This window comes from Condylura cristata, unplaced genomic scaffold, assembly GCF_000260355.1.
Source record: "Condylura cristata isolate star-nosed mole 26May11 unplaced genomic scaffold, ConCri1.0 scaffold00035, whole genome shotgun sequence".
Lineage (NCBI taxonomy): Eukaryota > Metazoa > Chordata > Mammalia > Eulipotyphla > Talpidae > Condylura > Condylura cristata.
The window spans coordinates 3,805,825-3,823,808 of NW_004567136.1; the positions used below are offsets into that span (position 1 = coordinate 3,805,825).

General features: G+C 41.2%; 1 protein-coding gene across 1 annotated transcript in view; it reads left to right on the top strand.

Annotated features, from left to right (window-relative positions):
* Nucleotides 1-17,984, top strand: part of GABRB3 (gamma-aminobutyric acid (GABA) A receptor, beta 3) — a 150,494-nt gene that overhangs the window by 119,185 nt on the left and 13,325 nt on the right. Inside the window, exons 5-8 of the mRNA XM_004693066.2 lie at nt 528-610; nt 3,417-3,554; nt 11,434-11,586; nt 15,941-16,185. Coding sequence (XP_004693123.1) covers nt 528-610; nt 3,417-3,554; nt 11,434-11,586; nt 15,941-16,185 — 619 coding nt within the window. The remainder of the gene's footprint in view (nt 1-527; nt 611-3,416; nt 3,555-11,433; nt 11,587-15,940; nt 16,186-17,984) is intronic.

The window sequence follows — 17,984 nt, forward strand, 5'->3', positions numbered from 1 at the left end:
CTAACCCACTAATTTTGAAACAGAATCAGTACTATGGAAGTCAAATATTCTCTCTGAAATGAGAGATGATCTTACGGTAAAAATTTCTGGAGTGTTAGACTCATAGGATCAAGCAGAAAGTTGGCCGAAGTCCCAAGGTGTAGCCTGTGTTTCTGTACTCTTGACCTCAAAGTTAAAGAACTCAATCTGAATGAATCAGAGTTGTTTCCACATGTTTCTCCATGTAATAATCTTAGAGAGTTACTGGACAAGGAGGCAGGAAAAAATGGAAGAATTTCCTTAGGAACCAAACCTCCTTCTCTGCCTGTGATTATTCAAAGTGCACAAAACCCCCATGAATCATTTCATAGGGTTTTATATTTTTATGTTGTTTTTCTTGATAAAATTAGTCTACCCCTTCTGTAAACTTATTCAGTATATATTGTGAAATGTGTTTCATCATTAGTGGTTACTCATGTTTATCTAGAAGCAGGTTTCCCTGATACATTGTGATTCCATCTTTAACATGTCCTTGCTCTGTGTTCCAGAATCACCACAACTGCAGCATGCATGATGGACCTGAGAAGATACCCCTTGGATGAACAGAACTGCACCCTGGAAATTGAAAGCTGTGTGTATCTGTGTTTCTTTTGAGGCTTCCTTATCCTTAACTTAGCATCGTTTCCCAGCCATATATCACCTTGTTGACATAGTTTTTACTATCTTAAAGTTTAGCGGTAGGCTCCTCTACTTGCAAATTTTACTGTCACAGCAAAGAGACAGAGACTCAGCATAAAAGTCTTCTTTATTCTAATCTGATTAAGAGGGTCTGTTTGCTGAGCTGAAATATAGGAAAACAAGTGCTCCCATCTCATACATTCAGTGAGACGAGAGCAAACTGAGATGCAATTTTCTCACAATATGCTTCATCACGCATGAGTGGCTGTACTCCTGGGACCCCCCCGGCAGTTGGAGTGAAGCTCATTTCCCATCAGGAACTGAGCTTTCCACGCAAACTATTTCTGCATCTTGGCAATTTTCTTCAATTTGAAGAGTATTCAGATGCCTTATTGATAATTCAGCGTTGAGCATTTCAATGCGAGGGCCAGGAGCTGCCTTGTTATCAGAGACCAAACCAATGTCCTCCTGCCTCCGGAACTCCCGCTCTGGGTACATGCAGGTGTAGCTGCTTATCCCCACTGTCACAGAAGAGTGGTTTATGGTTACTCATCTTGGTAGGGCTTAGACTCGTCCATATTTAGATTGTGTGTCTTGAATGTCAGGTGACTAACTTTGCAGCCTTCCCTAGACTCTTGTGGCTAGAAGTTTATGTCTTTGTGTATAAACATATTGGGAAATTTTACTGTGGGAGGCCAGTGTCCAGAGCCCAGAAGGAACAAGCCCAGCTGTGCCCTCACTTCTATACTGGTCACTGTCCTGTCTTCTGAGAGCTGTGCTTTCAGCAGTTGAGGGACATGAAATTAGGTCAAGTGACATTAGCCCATGGGAAAAAAGGCTCAGGTGATTTGCCAAGAGTTGAACTTTTGTAGGAAGTTAAGTGAATTCCATGTGGTTGGAGGACACAGCTCTAAGTAGAAGTCATTGAAAGTTTCAGGAAGGCAAATTTGGAATCTGAGAAAGTGACTTTTTAAAAAAAGATTTATTTTATTTATTACTTATGCATACAAGAACTGGGGTGTAGACCAGTGATGTGAGGGTGAAAGGACTCACCAGAGACAGACTGGGGAGCAGAGCAGGTGGATCTACTGAAATACACTGCTGAGGAGAACAGTGGGCGAAACAGGAGAGGTCTGCTGCGCCATGTGGGTCACCTCTGCCGTGTGGGTTACCTCTGCCATGTGGGTCACCTCCCTGGCAGGGATTGAAATCATGCTACAAAGGCTACTGATAGCTTTCTAGTGCTGAGACTTAACCCCTTGTGCCACCATGGTGGGCCCAAAAGCAATTTCTATTTCAACAGTTTGAACAGTGAGTAGCTTCTGAGAGGGTAGATGTTGTCATGGCCATGTTTGAGCTGAGGTGGAAGTTGGCAAGAAAAGACTGTCATAGGAGTGAGTGTGTGGGGTCTCCTCCTTAAAATGCATGGTTCAAACATTTGAGAGAAAGACTGGATTTTCCTAATGCTTGGGTGACCCGAATGTGCATACCCCTGTATTGGGAATGAGCAAAAGGAAGATGTGGTGTCATGTCCAAATTGGAGTTAAATCCATCAATCTACTAATTAAGTCCATACATATTTATTTGACATCAACTCTTTACACTCTTTTTAAAGCACAGCAATGTTTAGAAAAAATAGAAAAGATGCTTGCCTCCTGGCACTTATATTCCCAAGGAGGAAACAGGAAACAATAAGAAAATAAATAGCAATAAATGCTTTAAAGAAAGTGAAGTCTTGTAAAACGATAGCAACTTCTGAGGTGGCTAACAAGATGGAAAACTGGAAAGGGTCACCACAGAAGGACTGAAGTCAGGTGTACGTACGGGGAAGCATTAGCTACAGGGAGCTCTGAGGACACATTCCGTGGAAAGCCCCTGAGTGCTGTTACAGTGTGTGGGTCTGAGCTGCGGCACCGTGTGCAAGTCTGAGCAAGGGACAGGGACCCGCACACAGAACAGCTTCCCTGCAGTCTCGGGCTCCTTGTAAGGAGGTTGGGCTTGTTTTGCATCGCTTTGGGATGCACTTGACAGCATTAGGCAGAGGGGTGACTTGGTACAATGGTACTTTGGTTAAGCTTGCCATGGCTACCAGGTGAGAATGGAGTAGAGAGAAGCATCGAGAAGAGAGGCAACAGAGGCGTGACTGCTGTCTGGGGAAGGAAGATAGACAGTAGGACTGGGAGAATGGAATTTAGTGTGGGGAGCCATCATCCCACAGTTTTGGTCTACTTGTTTAACACCAGACACTAAAGTGACAAAACCCCGTGGCCAGGGACTGATAAGACCATTAGAAAACGCCCAGAAGGCTGCTCTTCCTCTAAGAGTTTCTGATGTTATCAAACACCAGTTGGTTAAGTTCACCCTGAATGTAATTTTTTTAATGGCTTCTGAACAGAGTTGCCATTGCAAAATACTTAATACTTGAGTTCTCATTGATTTAGTACTTTAATCTATATTTTGAATTCCTTTCTGTCTAATGTCCATGTCAGTCCTGCAGTTAGGGTTACCAAATAGAACTCTTGTCACTGCTTCCCCTATTTCTCTATTTTCAACACCGTCTGGTGCTAATCAGAATGCAATTCAGAGTATTTGCAAGGTAATTCTTTGGTGATGCTTCTTCCCATACAGAAGCACATCAAGCAAGCCTATTTCAAGTGGGGCAAACTGTTACTTCCATTTTGTAACAACAGCTCCTTTAGTCTCGTGTGCAGGCAAAATGATCAGTTTGTTCCTCTGTCCCCCCTTCTCTCTCCTGGCAGATGGCTACACCACGGATGACATTGAATTTTATTGGCGTGGTGGTGACAAGGCTGTCACTGGTGTGGAGAGGATCGAGCTCCCTCAGTTCTCTATCGTGGAGCATCGTCTGGTCTCAAGGAATGTTGTTTTTGCCACAGGTGAGTCCTGCCTCCTCATACTCCCTGGAGGGATGCTGGCTGGTGATGGTCTCTTGTGAAAGGCCCTGCCACTCCCACACAGTTCCCGTCATTCAAAGAAACTCCATCACCTTGCATGGAGGTACCCCTACTCCTTGTGTCTTGAGGCGATTGGTAAGTGTTGGTGGGTAGAAAGGATCTCGTGACAAGCAGATGCTGTCTGGAGCATATTATTGGAAAGTAAAAGACAGGGTAGATTTCACCAACCTGTGTTTGATAACGCAAGTGACTCTCACCTCCAAAGGAACATTGTTGACTTTGGAAGCAGAAGGAAAGGGGAAAAGTCTGGGGAGGAAATACTCTTCTCCCAGTTGGAAGCAGACTTCTGGCAGGGCAATCAGCCTGAGTGGTCCAAGACCTTGGCCACAAGAGTTAGTGGTGCCTCTTCAGACACTGTCACCTGTCCCTGATACCTTCTGGTGAAGGTTGTCCCAGCTGGGGTGTCATTGTCACCTTGTTTCAAATGTCCAAAAGGAACAGGCTATCTTCTGCTCTCCTATCTGTCCCCACTGAGATTGTATTAGATTACAACCAGGTGTGTTTTACAATGGGCACCTTGCATTCTTTGGGTGCTATTCATTGTCTTAGAGATAGTAAGCAAAAGTGCTTGGCAAACTGTAAGGGATAAATGCCACAAACTCTGGGTTGAAATGCTCAGTGGAAGGCGACCTAGAGTCCCACCCCACCTCAGCTTTCTCTTGTCAATATAGCTTGCACAACAGTGCCAGGTAGGAAATTTGCTCCTGTCCTGGGCCCTGTGATGTCCTTCATGAAGTTTTGATCTCTCTGCCTGTTGCTTCTGGCTTGAATGTCGTTGGCCTGCAGCTACCTGCCTCCCCCTCTACCTTAGTGACCAGTCACCTGGACTCCTATGAGTCCATGCTTAAGCTAATCCAGGGGGCACCTGGACTCCTATGAGTCCATGTTTAAGCTAATCCAGGTACACTTACTCTGGGGAGGCTTTTTGACCCTGCTCTGTTCACGTACTTCCTCTTCATGCTAGCCTGCTCCACCTGTCTGTGTCCTTAAGGATACAGCTCTCTAAGGCGGGGCCTGTTCAGGTCCCCACTTTGTGAATGTCAGCTCCTAAGTGGAGAGCAGCTGTCACTGGTAAGTGAACAGTGAGTGGAGCAACCCCTTCCCTTTCCTCTGCCCAAACCTCTAAGAGCCAACAGACAGGCCAATTGCAGCCAAACAGGCATGTTGATACACCAGACAGGTCCGTTTTTATGCAGTTCTGGCCTCTGATATCAAAGGTCCTGCAGATGTCCCTGTTGTCTCCGGATAGGACACGCTGAGTTCTCAGGTAGGCAGTGAGAACTTCTAGGAGTAACCTTAAGGAGTGGTTTCCATGACCAAGAAAATCGCCCTCTGACATAGTGCATAAAATGATGTATTATTATTATTAGATTTATTTATTTATTCGTACAGAACTGGGGTACAAGCCAGAGATGCGGAGAGTGAGAGGATTCACCAGAGACAGAGTGGGGTGCAGAACAGGCAGATCAACTAAGGACACTGCTGAGGGGAGCAGTGGGCAGGTCAGGAGAGGTCTGCCGCGCGGTGTGGTCACCTCCGGGGCAGGCGGGGGATCAAACTCATGCGGAAGTGGCTTAAGCTTCTTTGTGCTGTGCTTTAACCTGCTGCACCACCAGGGAGGGCCTGATGTATTATTTTTAAAAGTGGATTCAAACAGTTCCATACTCAAGTGATAAGAGATAAGTCTTCTCAGCACACAGTGCTGGTATTGTCTCTGTGGAATCATCCTGCCCCTGCCTGCCTTTGACTAGAAACTAGCAGTGAAAGTCTCTGGGGTGCTGACATGAGGCTCTCTGATTGCATTTTTATGCAACCTCCTCAGAAAGTCTGATGAGGTGTTTGTGCTGGATGCAAGTGCTTCCAAGGGAAATGGGCTTCCTGAATCCTCTGACTCCAAATCACTCGAGAGTCCTTTGTGTTAATGCACATTCTTTCTTCTTTTCAAAATATTATTTATTGAAGTAACACAGCATTATAACAATACACAATTGTAATATGTGCTTCATCATGAATCAACTTCTGAATATATGAAGTTAACCACTAATTGTCTAATTCCATCCTTTACTGAACAATTGACCCCATTCACCAGATTTATCCTCTGGTAACCACTAATTTGGTCTTATAGTCTAAAAGTTTGTTTTGTATTTTATTTAGTTCATTGGGTTTATTTCTTTATGTACCACATGCGAGTTCAGTGTTTTCTTTTTTTCTGTCTGGCGTATTTCACTGAGCATGACACATTCTAGGTCTATCCATGGTGTTGCAAATGACAAGATTTCACCTGTTTTTGATACCTAAACAGGATTCCTGTGTGTTTATATACTGCATCTTTTTTTGTGTGTCTAATCATATGTTTTTATTTTTTGCATTTTTACTTATTTTTTAATTTTATAGATTTTTTTTACATCACTCTTAATCATCTCTTGATGGCACTTCAGTTGTTTATAACTGTTGTATATTGTAGGTTATGTTGTAGATATGTAGATAATGGGGGTGCCTATATTTCTTTGAATTGGTGTTTTACATTATTTGGGCAGATGTGGGCTAACTGGATCATGTGGAGTTTCTATTTTAAATTTTCTGAGCAGTCTCCCACACAGTTTCCCATAATGGCCATACCTATTTACATTCCCCTCAATAGGGTGGAGGTATCCTTCTGAACACTTGGCTCTTGTCTAACAAGAGTCACTGGAGGAAAGAAAAATGGAAATTTGTGTCTGGAATTTAAGGTTAATTTAAGTTATAAATGAGGTAGCTACAGTTAGCAATTCCTTCTTTTAACATTTCATATAATATCTGCACTATGCCTAGTGAATGTTATTTATAGAATCACTGGGCAGCCTGAGGGTGATGTGCAGTGTTTGCTAATGGGTATTGAGTTTCTTTTTGGAGTGATGAAAATATTTGAAATGGATTGTGGTCATGATTGATGGTACAGTTGTGAATTGTACACCTTAAATGAATCAGTGGTATGGAATGTAAATTATCTCTCAATACACCTGTTTAGCACCCTCAGCATTTTGCTGAGAATTGAAAGCCTTAATTATATAAAATATAAAACTGTGATTTGTCTTTAAGTACACATTCAATAAATGCAATTTACATTTATTGCATTTAGTCCCCCTTTTTCTCCCTCTGTGGTAACCTCTGTGTCAGAATCTGAGATTTTACCACTGAGCATATTTTAAAAGCAGTTCCAAAAGATGGAGACAAATGAAAATTATGTTTGCCAAAGATGTATAGGTAGTCAACAACTCTGCTACAGTTGCTACTATTAGCTTGTTATTTCATAGATTGCTTTTGATGACTCTTATCACCACAGAGATGACATGATACACTTGTCCACATTTTTAATGTTTTCCTCAACAGTTTTGTTAATGCCTTAGAGAGTGTGTTACTAATTTAGGCTGGATGAGAGATCCATAGCCTCGTTTTTGGCCATTACTTACTCATTGGAGAAAGGGTTGAGATTAGCATCTTGAATAGATAGTTTTGCCAAGGAAGCCCTGAGTTGGAACGATGCTCTTGTGTTTGGGGACTATTCCTCTGTCTGTTGGCTCAGCATCTAGTTGGGAATCAGAAGACATCTGCATTGCCACATAGGCATCAGGGCTCCTGTGCCTTTCTGCTATAATTTTAAAACTTCTATTGTTGTTTTCAAGGATATGTTTTGATGTGGCTGACTCAATAGTTTGCAACGTTATGTTATTAGCACTATGACCACTTTGGGAGTCTTCCCCATGGATACAGCATATGTCATGGCATGCATTGTGTCAGAAAAAGAGCTTTGTTTAGTAGCACTATAAATTGACTTTTATGTACTCTTTAAGATGCACATCAAATGGCAAAAGTTTTGTCTAGTAGACTAGATCTCAACATCTCAGAGGATTCTTGTGTTTATTAACATTCTGAGGTCTCTATCTCAAGGCATCTTGAAGGTTTTTCTCCATATGATCCTGCTGTGTCCTTTACCTTCCCTGTCTGAATACAACAAAATTCAGCTATAAGTATCTCAGTGCAGATACTGTCGATTCCTGCATCGCTACATCTAGTGCTTTAGAATATCATTGTTTCTCCAATACTGTTCCTACCTACATCAATTTTACCAAGGCCAATCCTGTATGAATAGCTTTCTGACATGGTTAGGAGAGCACAGGTGATTTTCATCTTTTTTTTTTGCTAACTGCTCTACTCTCCATTCCCACCCCTGGGAATATGTGAGTGAGAATTGTACTTATTACAATAGAATGCACTTACCAAATAAATGCATAAGAAAGAAGTTTTTTTTTTTTTAATTATAAACTTAAGGAATATGTTGAATCATTTCCAGTGGTTGCAGATTCCTACATCCTTTTTTGGGCCCCTATTGACTTTCCAACATTTGACGATGTAGCTCTGTCATTGCCCCCAACTCTCAAAGGAGGGGGTTCTAAATAAATATTAGCACAACAAAGAAAACCAATTGCTACAAGCTTTAGAGATTGGGGGGGCATTTCTTATTATAGCATGTGTTAACCAACTTTAATGATTACAGATACTTTTTCAAGTGTAGTAGAAATAATGAGATACACCTGAAGAAAGGAAGTGCAAAGGTTAAGATCTCAAAAGGCATGAGCTTGAAATTTGTCATTAAGCTCCAATATTATACTTACTTCAATGTATATGTTATGTTGCTGTATGATTTGAAACTAAGATTCAATAAAGATCTTGAATACATTGAGTGTTAGATTTGCTGTAGAGTCATGGAAATAAACAAAATACTTGTTTTTTTCTGTCAACATAAAGATATCTGTAGGAAGCCTATGATAATTTAAATATTCAGCTAGGCTTTATAGTATGTGAAAATACATTACTTCACAAAGTTGGTTAGGGAATCATTTAGTTTACCTTGGTTAAATTAACAATTAAAATTTTAATGGGAAAGAAAATAAATCAAAAAAGAATGATCACTTGTATTTGGAAGGGAGAAGAAGAAAGGCTTCCTGGAAAATGTGGCATTGACCCAGGGCGGGGGGGAGGGGTTTGGGAGGACGTTTCTTCAGGAGGAAACAGTAAGTGTCAATGCATAGCTTGGAAGTATGGGCAATTTAGAGGCAGTGAGGAGACTCATGCATAATGCACACATATAGCAGATAATAAAACTGGAGATCATTGGGGAAATATTTGTGAGAAAGGTAAAATTCCTGGAGGAGTATTTTGACTTTATTTGAACCATAGAACTTTTGATTATGAGATGACATGGGGTGACAATGTGTCCCTGAAATACATGGTACAAAATCATCAAAAATGGTGATGCAAGGCCATGATGAGGCTCTGAGCCAGCCCAGTGTCACATCATGTCAGTGATGCACATACGCTTGGGAGGTAACATAAAGCAATAGAGTCTATTGAAAGGATGCCAGTGAAGCATGTTATTTTATTCACAACGTGGGAAAAATTGTGGAACAGAAATCAACTTTCCATCAAACACTGAAATAATGATTAACCTTCAAAACAGGTTCATGATTACACCTCTATTGTGAACTTACCTAAGGCTAAAAACAAGTTTTACAGAATCACAAAGAACAGATGAAATGGATTGATTCAATGATATACAAACATTTAAGAACATGTTCCTCTGTCAAACCCATTACAAGTCTTAAAACAAACAATTGGGAAAATTCTTGCAGAGAATACAAGCAAGAGTCAGTATCAAAAACCTTAAATTATAGGAAGAAACTATGCAAGGGAGAAAAAATGAAAAAAGTTCTACAAATGTAATCAAATCATTTGTAAGATTAGATAGAAAGAAAAAACATGTAGGAAGTAGTCATTTAAGGAAAATAATTGAAGGATAATCTGCTCAAGAAAGGAAGAGGAAGTTATATTTAAGAAATACTAATACTATGGTGCTTACAAGCACTTGTATAAAGTGTTTGTAGTGCCAGATACACTGGTAGGATTTTTTTTTCCCAAAGATTTATTTACTAATACAGAATTGGGGTACAGGCCAGAGGTGCAGGGGTGGTGAAAGTCTTCACTAGAGACAGAGTGAGGAGCAGACCATGTAGACTGACGAAGTACACTGCTGAGGGAAGCAGCGGGCGGGTCAGGAGAGGTCTGCCGTGCCATGTGGGTCACCTCCTGGGCGAGGGATCAAACTCGTACTGAAGCGGTTGTGGCTAACTTGCAGTGCTGCATCCTAAACCACTGTGCCCCCAGGGAGGGCCCAGTAGTATTATTTGCAAAGTAATCCGATAGTCTGTATCAAAAGTTTCAGAGATGGGCCCAGTAGTTCCTCATTTCACATATTCACATGTAGGAAACAAGGCAAAAAGACTACTCTCCGAGATAAGAGTATTACTTCCAGTTTTGTAAAAAAAAAAAAAAAAAAAAGAAAAGAAAAGAAAGAAAGAAAGAAAATAACCTAAATTTACAGCATCTCTAAAGATAAATTTATAAGCTATAGAATTGTGGATATATATTTGATGGGATATTAGGAGGAATTTATAGTGATGTCTACAAATAACCTCCCCAAATGGGCAAATGCTTATGCTATGGTGATGCTAAGATTTATGCATTTGATCAGAACCGTGGAGTAGAAACCCTGTACACACACACACACACACACGTAGGTGGGGGAAATTTTATAGATTGTCAGTCTTTAAGTGCTCCCTTTATTAGTGATTTCTCCTTTTATAATTCTGGCTGAAGTTGTGGTTGATCCTAATGTAAGAGGCAAAGGTCTTTCAACTTCTAATGATTTGAGTGTCTCAGACTCCTGAAGGGCAAGCAAGAAGGACGAAGCCAGAAAGGAGCCAAGTCTGAGATGCATTTAATTGGGCACAGGAGAAGAATAGGCGCCTGACAGCCGTGGAGTAGAAGTGGTCAAGAAAGAAAGTCTATCCTGAAGCTGATGGTGAAGCGACCTCTGGCAGAGATCACTGTCCATCAGTGAAGATGGCAGGAGATGAGGCAGAAAAGCTGATGACCACAGCAGGGCGTCGGGTTTTCCTTGGTTACCTTCAAGCAGCTTCATTAGTGTCTGTAAATTTAGGATTTGAAAGGTGTGGAACTGCGGAAGTGGATTATTGAAATAGAAGAGAGTGGAATTATACTTGCCTGGTTCTACAAAAAGCAAAATTAAACAGAAAAGGCATATATAAGGGTGGTATTATCTGCGGGCTATTTCTCACTCTGTAATATTGCTGAGGGAGGGGCTCCCAGGGGTGGCTTACGAGGCATACAAGAAAACAGACAGCCCTTCTCCAGGTCTCTCTTTATGCCTTGCCTGTGGTTGGGCAGAGCAACTGCCTTGCATTTCCCTCCAGGTCCAGGTGTTCCTCAGCTCTCCCAGCTGCAGAGTCAGGGCCTCAGGTGTGCGTTATCTCTGCATACTGACATGCTCAATGGGAGGAGGGGGCCCGATTGATAAAAGCTGTTTCGCTCTATGAAGCTTGAACTAACTCTTCCCTGTTTACAGTGGAGTAGAAGGGGAGATTATCAATCTAAAAATAAACAAGATGTAGAATTACTTTGTGTTGCTAGTTTCAAACATGCCTTATGTATGTCTTCTCAGGGATCATTCTTAGCTGTGCATTTAGCCTTAGAAGAGTGTTTCCTTACATAGACTCAGATCCATCCCCCTCCCAATTCTTCTTACAAGTACCATTAAGCAGACCGAAGCTGTTGTCACAGCTGTGAGCCATCTCTGGATTCATGAACTTCTCAAATGTATGCTGTTGACCTGTGGAAGACAAAGCAAATGTATTGTGTCTGCCATGTCTTTTTGTCTCTTTTAATTCTTACCTGTCTGCCGTAGGTGCCTACCCTCGGCTCTCACTGAGCTTTCGGTTGAAGAGAAACATTGGATACTTCATTCTGCAGACTTACATGCCCTCTATACTAATCACGATTCTCTCGTGGGTGTCCTTCTGGATCAATTATGATGCATCTGCAGCTAGAGTTGCCCTTGGTATGTGTTATTTTAAAATGATATCTAAAATGCAAAAGAACCGTGTCATTGCTGTAGAGTTCAAAGGCTAGATAGTTCACTACCATTTTGACATCTTGACACAGTCTTGCTCATAGAGTTACTTTTTATCTTGAAACACTAATTTCATGCATGGTTCCCTAGGAGTGTTAATTTAATTATATAGCTGAAATGCGAATTTTCACGCCCATGAAAGTGAAAATATGCTTGCTGAATATTTGCATAATAAAACTATTTTTGATGCTAATTTTAAAGCAAGGATTAACATCTCCTGTTCAAAATTATTCTGTGGTCCAGGAAAAAGACTTCATTAATTGTACATTCTTCATTGTGAAGTCAGAGAAATAGTCAAATACTATAGCATGTAATTAGAATTACACAATTTAATGACCATTAAAATATGTGATTAGATTCTGAGTGATTTCCAAAAGCCCTAGTGGCCACTGGTCATTGGACAACTGGATTATTAATTGACGAATAATATATGTCATAGGTTCCAATATATTTCTAATATTTTTATTATTAAGAGGAAGCACATATTTTCAGAAACATTCTTCCCTACTCAGCTAATTATTATAAAGTTAAATGGATACAACAAACAGTTAAATACATTTTAAGTAAATACAGAGCTGAAGATCAATTTTTCAATCCATCTTTTCTTTGAGTAACTTGTATCTTGCAAGTTAATTTATTAATTCTACTATAGATGGAGAAAACTAAACATCTTTGCAACAGAACATGTAAACCTACCCAAGAATCATAAGAATCCAGGGCTCCAGTTATCCTTTTCTTCCTTTTTTACTATCTTTCTGAAAAACTTTAAGTTGACTAGCTTTTTTTTTTTTTTTTAATCTAGAAGAATTGTGTGTATGTGTCTCTATTTGGATGTCTGCTATAGAGCCATAGATATGTGACCTACATATTTCCATTCAGGATTAGATATTTTCCCCAGAAGTGGCACATAGCTATGACTTCAGAAAATCAGGAACCTCTTCCTAAAGATGTTAGGTGAATAAAAAAGCACTCTGAGAAGAAGAAAACATCAAGAAACTAAAAGTGTTATATTATTTGTTATATAACTTTTAATGGCAATAGTAAGAAAAGCATCTCAAAAGTCTCCACAAATTTTCTATAGCTTTTGGAAGTTACCCTCCAACATCATCCTTTCTGTAGATAACACCATTTTCAAAAAACAAAAATTACTAAATTCATCATGGTTAAACTATTTTCTCTTTCCTTACATGTAAAAGAATATAAAATACACATTTGAAGGATTACTCCCCAAGCCTGCAAGAGACCTATGTAGGTAGAGTCTTGAAGCTGAAGCTTCATGAACTTCAGTGAATCTGCCTCAGAGAATTTGTCATTTTTGAGATAAATAGGAAAATATAACTACCATAATTATGAGAAACATAATTATCTGGCATCAACAAAAGTGAGATGTACTAAAAATACAAATTTCTAAATTTTCAAGATAACAACAATTCAACAGCTCCATAATGGTAATATGTTGTCTTCCCCAACATTAAATAGATCAACCTGAAATGGGTTGTAGTCAATTCAATTTCATGACATTAAATGAAAGTAGGAGTCACTTGTTATTAATAATACAGTGTCACTACCATAAGCAGAAATAACCTAATTGTCGCTTTATGGGGGCTGAGGCATGATCTTCTTCGGTGGCGAAGGCTCTGCAGTAGAGTGCCATCTCTGGGTGATGTCAGGTCTGTGTGAATGGGCACTCACCCATGTCAGGGTGCATGTGAGGTGTAGAGGATAGAAGGGTGTCATGATCTTGGGGTTATAGCCAGTGGGTGCAGATCTCAGAGACATTATGTGTTTTTTTTCCTCCATCTTACCTTTTGCCCACAATCCTTAAACTTGAATCTTCAGGGATTAACTTCAGTTAGCTAGGAAATAGCATCTCCTAGTATTGTGAGTACTGATTAATGATAACAATTACAGTCATTAAGGTGGACCCTTAAGTACTCAGGTGCCAGTGCACAAATTCAGAAGTTTAAGGCTAGGCTGCCAGAACCAGAGTTCTTGCTATGAACCTAGAATTTACTATAGACTATTGTTTTTCTGTAATGATGATAATAAATATGGTTATCTGTTGTTGATACTAATACCACCAGTTACAACTAGTTAGCATATTACCATTGCTTTTCAGGGATTGCATTTGACTTCACAATAGCTCTGGGCCACGCTTGTGTGGCAACCGGGCTCACAGCCTGGACCATGCTGTTACACTATCTGTCTGTGAACCACTGCAGTCCACCACCAGCCACCTAACCCATATAGGCAGTAACATAACAGAAGGATTAGTAAATGCATCGACCCTTTAATCTAAGCGCTCATGTGAGCTCCCACTAGGAAGATTAGCCCACTCATGGCAAAACCTTGTTGGTAAACTATTCTATGAGACTGCCAATGAGCTGGTCCATTTTCCTCTGGCTGCATTTTCAGCTCCAGTGCCCAGGACATGTGCTGCCAGCCTTATCAACTGTGTTTTTCAGTCCCTGTCCCAGGAATAGCTACTAAGACCTATGTCCATTTAAAATAGTCAACCAGAGAGCCAAAGCCATGACTAATGCTGGGCACTCAAGCTTTCCAAATCCATCTGGAAGGAAAAAAAAAAAAGTAACAGCAGCAGCAACATTACATTCTTAAATAATGGTGAGAACACCTAATTTTGTAGCATCTGCATGGTGTTTTCACATTTATTTGTAAACTGTAATTACGCCATTGCCATTTTCAAAATTTCAAAGTTCCCAGGTGCATATGAATGTTATGTTAAAGGAGGATCTTAAAATATTCCAACATCTTCAATTTTCATATATTCCATAAACATAAAAAATCATTTCCGAAGTCTTCAAATTTCTCGTCTACTGTTAATCGTTCAGAGTTTGTGTTAGTAACATCTGTAGTTGTGTGCATGACCATCTTCCCTATCTCCCAGGTGTTCAGGAGACTTCTGTCTGTGGTTCATGGTTTCCTTTGTAGGGTACAGAGGATGAGGATGTAAGTCTTCAAGGACCACATCCAACCAAGGTGCCTAACAAATCCAAACCCTGCACTGGAGAGTTGGGCAGGGGTCCTCGGAGTCAGAGAGATGTCTCCTTTGGGACCACATGTAACAGTAGTCTGGGGTCCCCCTTGTAGGCTGAAGCTTAACATCTAGGACTCACTGATATCCTGGGCCCTCATTGCCTCCTCACTTCAGTGACATAATTTTGGGGTTACCCCAGATACAGAACTAAGACTTAAACGCTCCCCTTCCAAAGTCTCCCTTATGAGGAAGCCCTGACATCGGAATGAGGAGGAGACTTTTCCTTCCATGAGGCCTGGTGACTGGGAATAATCACTGGCATAGGCATAGGTGGGTAATTAGACTGGAGCTGCACCAGAACTACCTTGCTTCCCATTGGAGATGTCTTCCCGTTCCCAAAGTGCTGTCTCCAAGAGAACAATGCAGGAGTCGCCGATAGCATTGCACCCCAAAGTGAGCGAGCCCAATCTTTCCTGTATGTGCAGCTGCACTCCATTCACAGAGCTCTGGCCGGTCATGGCTGACATGCACTCTGCTTTCTTTGGCCTCTGGGATACAGTGGAAGTTTTGTAAAGCAAGAATCCTGTCATTGATACAGGAGAATTGCAAAATGTGGTCCTAATGTGATTTCTAGAATTAAAGTATACCTGTTAGTGTAAAATGAGATCCATGACACGAAAGTATCTAAAGGAATCAACAGAATGAGAGAATCTGGTTACATCAGACTCTATAATTTTAATAAAATGATCAGCTCTTGACTTCAGCAAACATGTCTGAAGAAACTTGCATGGGCTATTTCGTAGTTGAGGAGGGAAACCACTATGTGAGATAATGTGCCCTCCGCAGCTTCCCTCAGCTCTCGTTTCACACATCCTCAGTAATTTCTAAAGCATTGCCTCACTCTCCTTGCTTCATAAACTGGCGTAGTAAGAACTTCCTTCTGCCAGGCCGGGTCACTGAGCTCTTACGAATGGCCTCAACTCTCTGGCCATGGAGGAGCTTAGATTCTTTAAGTCTTTGTAGATTCATTCTTCTTCCTGAAGCAGCTCCTCCAGACACTTAATGTTCAGTGCTGGGTTTCTGTTCAGGCCTCCATGGGAGGTAGGCATTGCTCCACAATCCAGAGATGTTAGCATCCTCCCCTCAGCCAACATAGTTCATGCTCTGTTGCATTTCACACATCTATGATAATTCAATCCATTATCTCCAGCCACTTTCATCTTTGAGGAGAGACAAAAGGAGAGTGGGAGTGAGGACCTCTCTCACCTTCTCCTCCTGTTGCAGGGATCACGACCGTGCTGACAATGACCACCATCAACACACACCTGCGGGAGACGTTGCCCAAAATCCCCTACGTCAAAGCCATTGACATGTACCTCATGGGCTGCTTTGTCTTTGTGTTCCTGGCCCTTCTGGAGTATGCCTTTGTCAACTATATTTTCTTTGGAAGAGGCCCTCAAAGGCAGAAGAAGCTTGCTGAGAAGACAGCCAAGGCGAAGAACGACCGTTCAAAGACTGAAAGCAACCGGGTAGGCCTTCCCATCTTGACTATCTCCCCTTGCATGTCTCAGACCCTGCCTTCCCCCTTCTCCCCCAACAGCTCATCAGACTAACAACTGTTTGCTTGCCCTCGGAGTACAAGCTGTGTGGAGTTGTTGATCTTAGCTTTGAATATTGCTTCATATAAGTGGGATTTATATGAAACCAAACTCAGGGCAGAAGCTGGAGAACCAAAAACTCCATGGTTTCCTATGACAGGGACAGGCTGTTTTGGAAGGAATAAAGCTCGGGGCTGTGTCCCAACTGGAGATGAAAGATGTTCACAGAGTGTGGTAATATTCCTTTAGTCATAAAATGACAAACTTGGTTTGCCAGCATCCCTCTGTGCTTTGCAGTGTGAGCAGGGCCTCCTCTTGACTCTCAGCTGGCCACAGGCCCCTTGTTCAAAGTTTTCAGTGCAGGGCAGAGTAGTGCCCTCACCTGGGCTCCTTCCCTGGCCCTGGCCCCTCCAGCAAAAAGCTAGGGTTGGACCAACAGTGAGGCTGCAGTGAGGTAGGAGCCCCTGGGTTATACTCCAAGAAAGAGCATACACGAGGTCTCCCTCCCCCAGCCCGGTTCTGCATGCTTATGCGCTTCCAGTGACAAAGCAGTTCATCATTAACTGTCCTTTCAGTTTGTTTCAGTAAATGATAGTTTAGGAGAAGCACACTGTAGTTTCTGTAAAATGTTTGTCTTTGTCCTTCCACCCTTGACATCCCATCAAATTCTCAGAAATTTATTTTCACTATTGTTCCTACATGTCTTCTTGTTTTACGTTCTTGTTTAGTGTTCTTCCCTAAGCTGTGAGAATCGTCTTGTCCTTGCCCAGAGCCTTAGCATGTCATAGGTGTGTCACCCACCTGGGCTACATAAGCTAAGCCCATCGGAACCCCCTCTTACATGCCTGGAACATTCTAGATGTGTGACTACACTTGCTGTTTTTGTGCCCCACCAGTGGCCCAGAATAGGTCCTCACAGGATAATGAATGGAGGGAGGCAGTTAGATAACTGGAAATGGCTTCTTTCCTTTCAGCAAAACATAAATAGAGTTGGTCAGAGAAACCCAGAAACTGTGAATAAAATCAGGCCTCCGAGGCAAGATTCTCCTGAGTTTCTTACTGGAAAATATATTTAGTACCATACTGCTATGTTGCTAAATAAGTCTACATCCTACTATGAATACACAATATGCTTTGGTCACGCTGTTTCCAAGGAAACCAGAATTCATCACATCATTATTGTTTCTGTCTCACAGACACACATACACATGCAATGCCATTTTTTCAAATTCCTGCATAATTTGAACAGATTACAAATTTGTTTCCTTTCTTCAAAATAAGACTGTTCAGAACAAATTGTTGAGTGGCAGAAATACCTTTTGGAATATGAGGCTTAGAATGAAAAAAACACAAATGCCTCTAACCGTCACAGAAGAAACCATCAGAATGCAAAAGAATATTTTATAAGTCAGATGCAGAGGAAATTTTAATTTTATTCATGTCATTTTTACTTTTTCTCTATCTTAATGTTTGCTTATCTTTTCCCAGCAGTTTTGTTTAAGTCTTGACATGCTCATATTTTTAAAAATCTGTACTAGTGGATCAGCTCTTCATTGTTGCTGACCACACCTAAAAATTTACTGATAATTTTTAGATAGAAATGAATCTCTCAGCCCTCCCTGGTGGCGCAGCGGGTTAAAACACAGCACTGAGAAGCTAAAGCCACTTCCACATGAGTTCTATTCCCGCCTGCCCCGGAGGTGACCACATGGCGTGGCAGACCTCTCCTG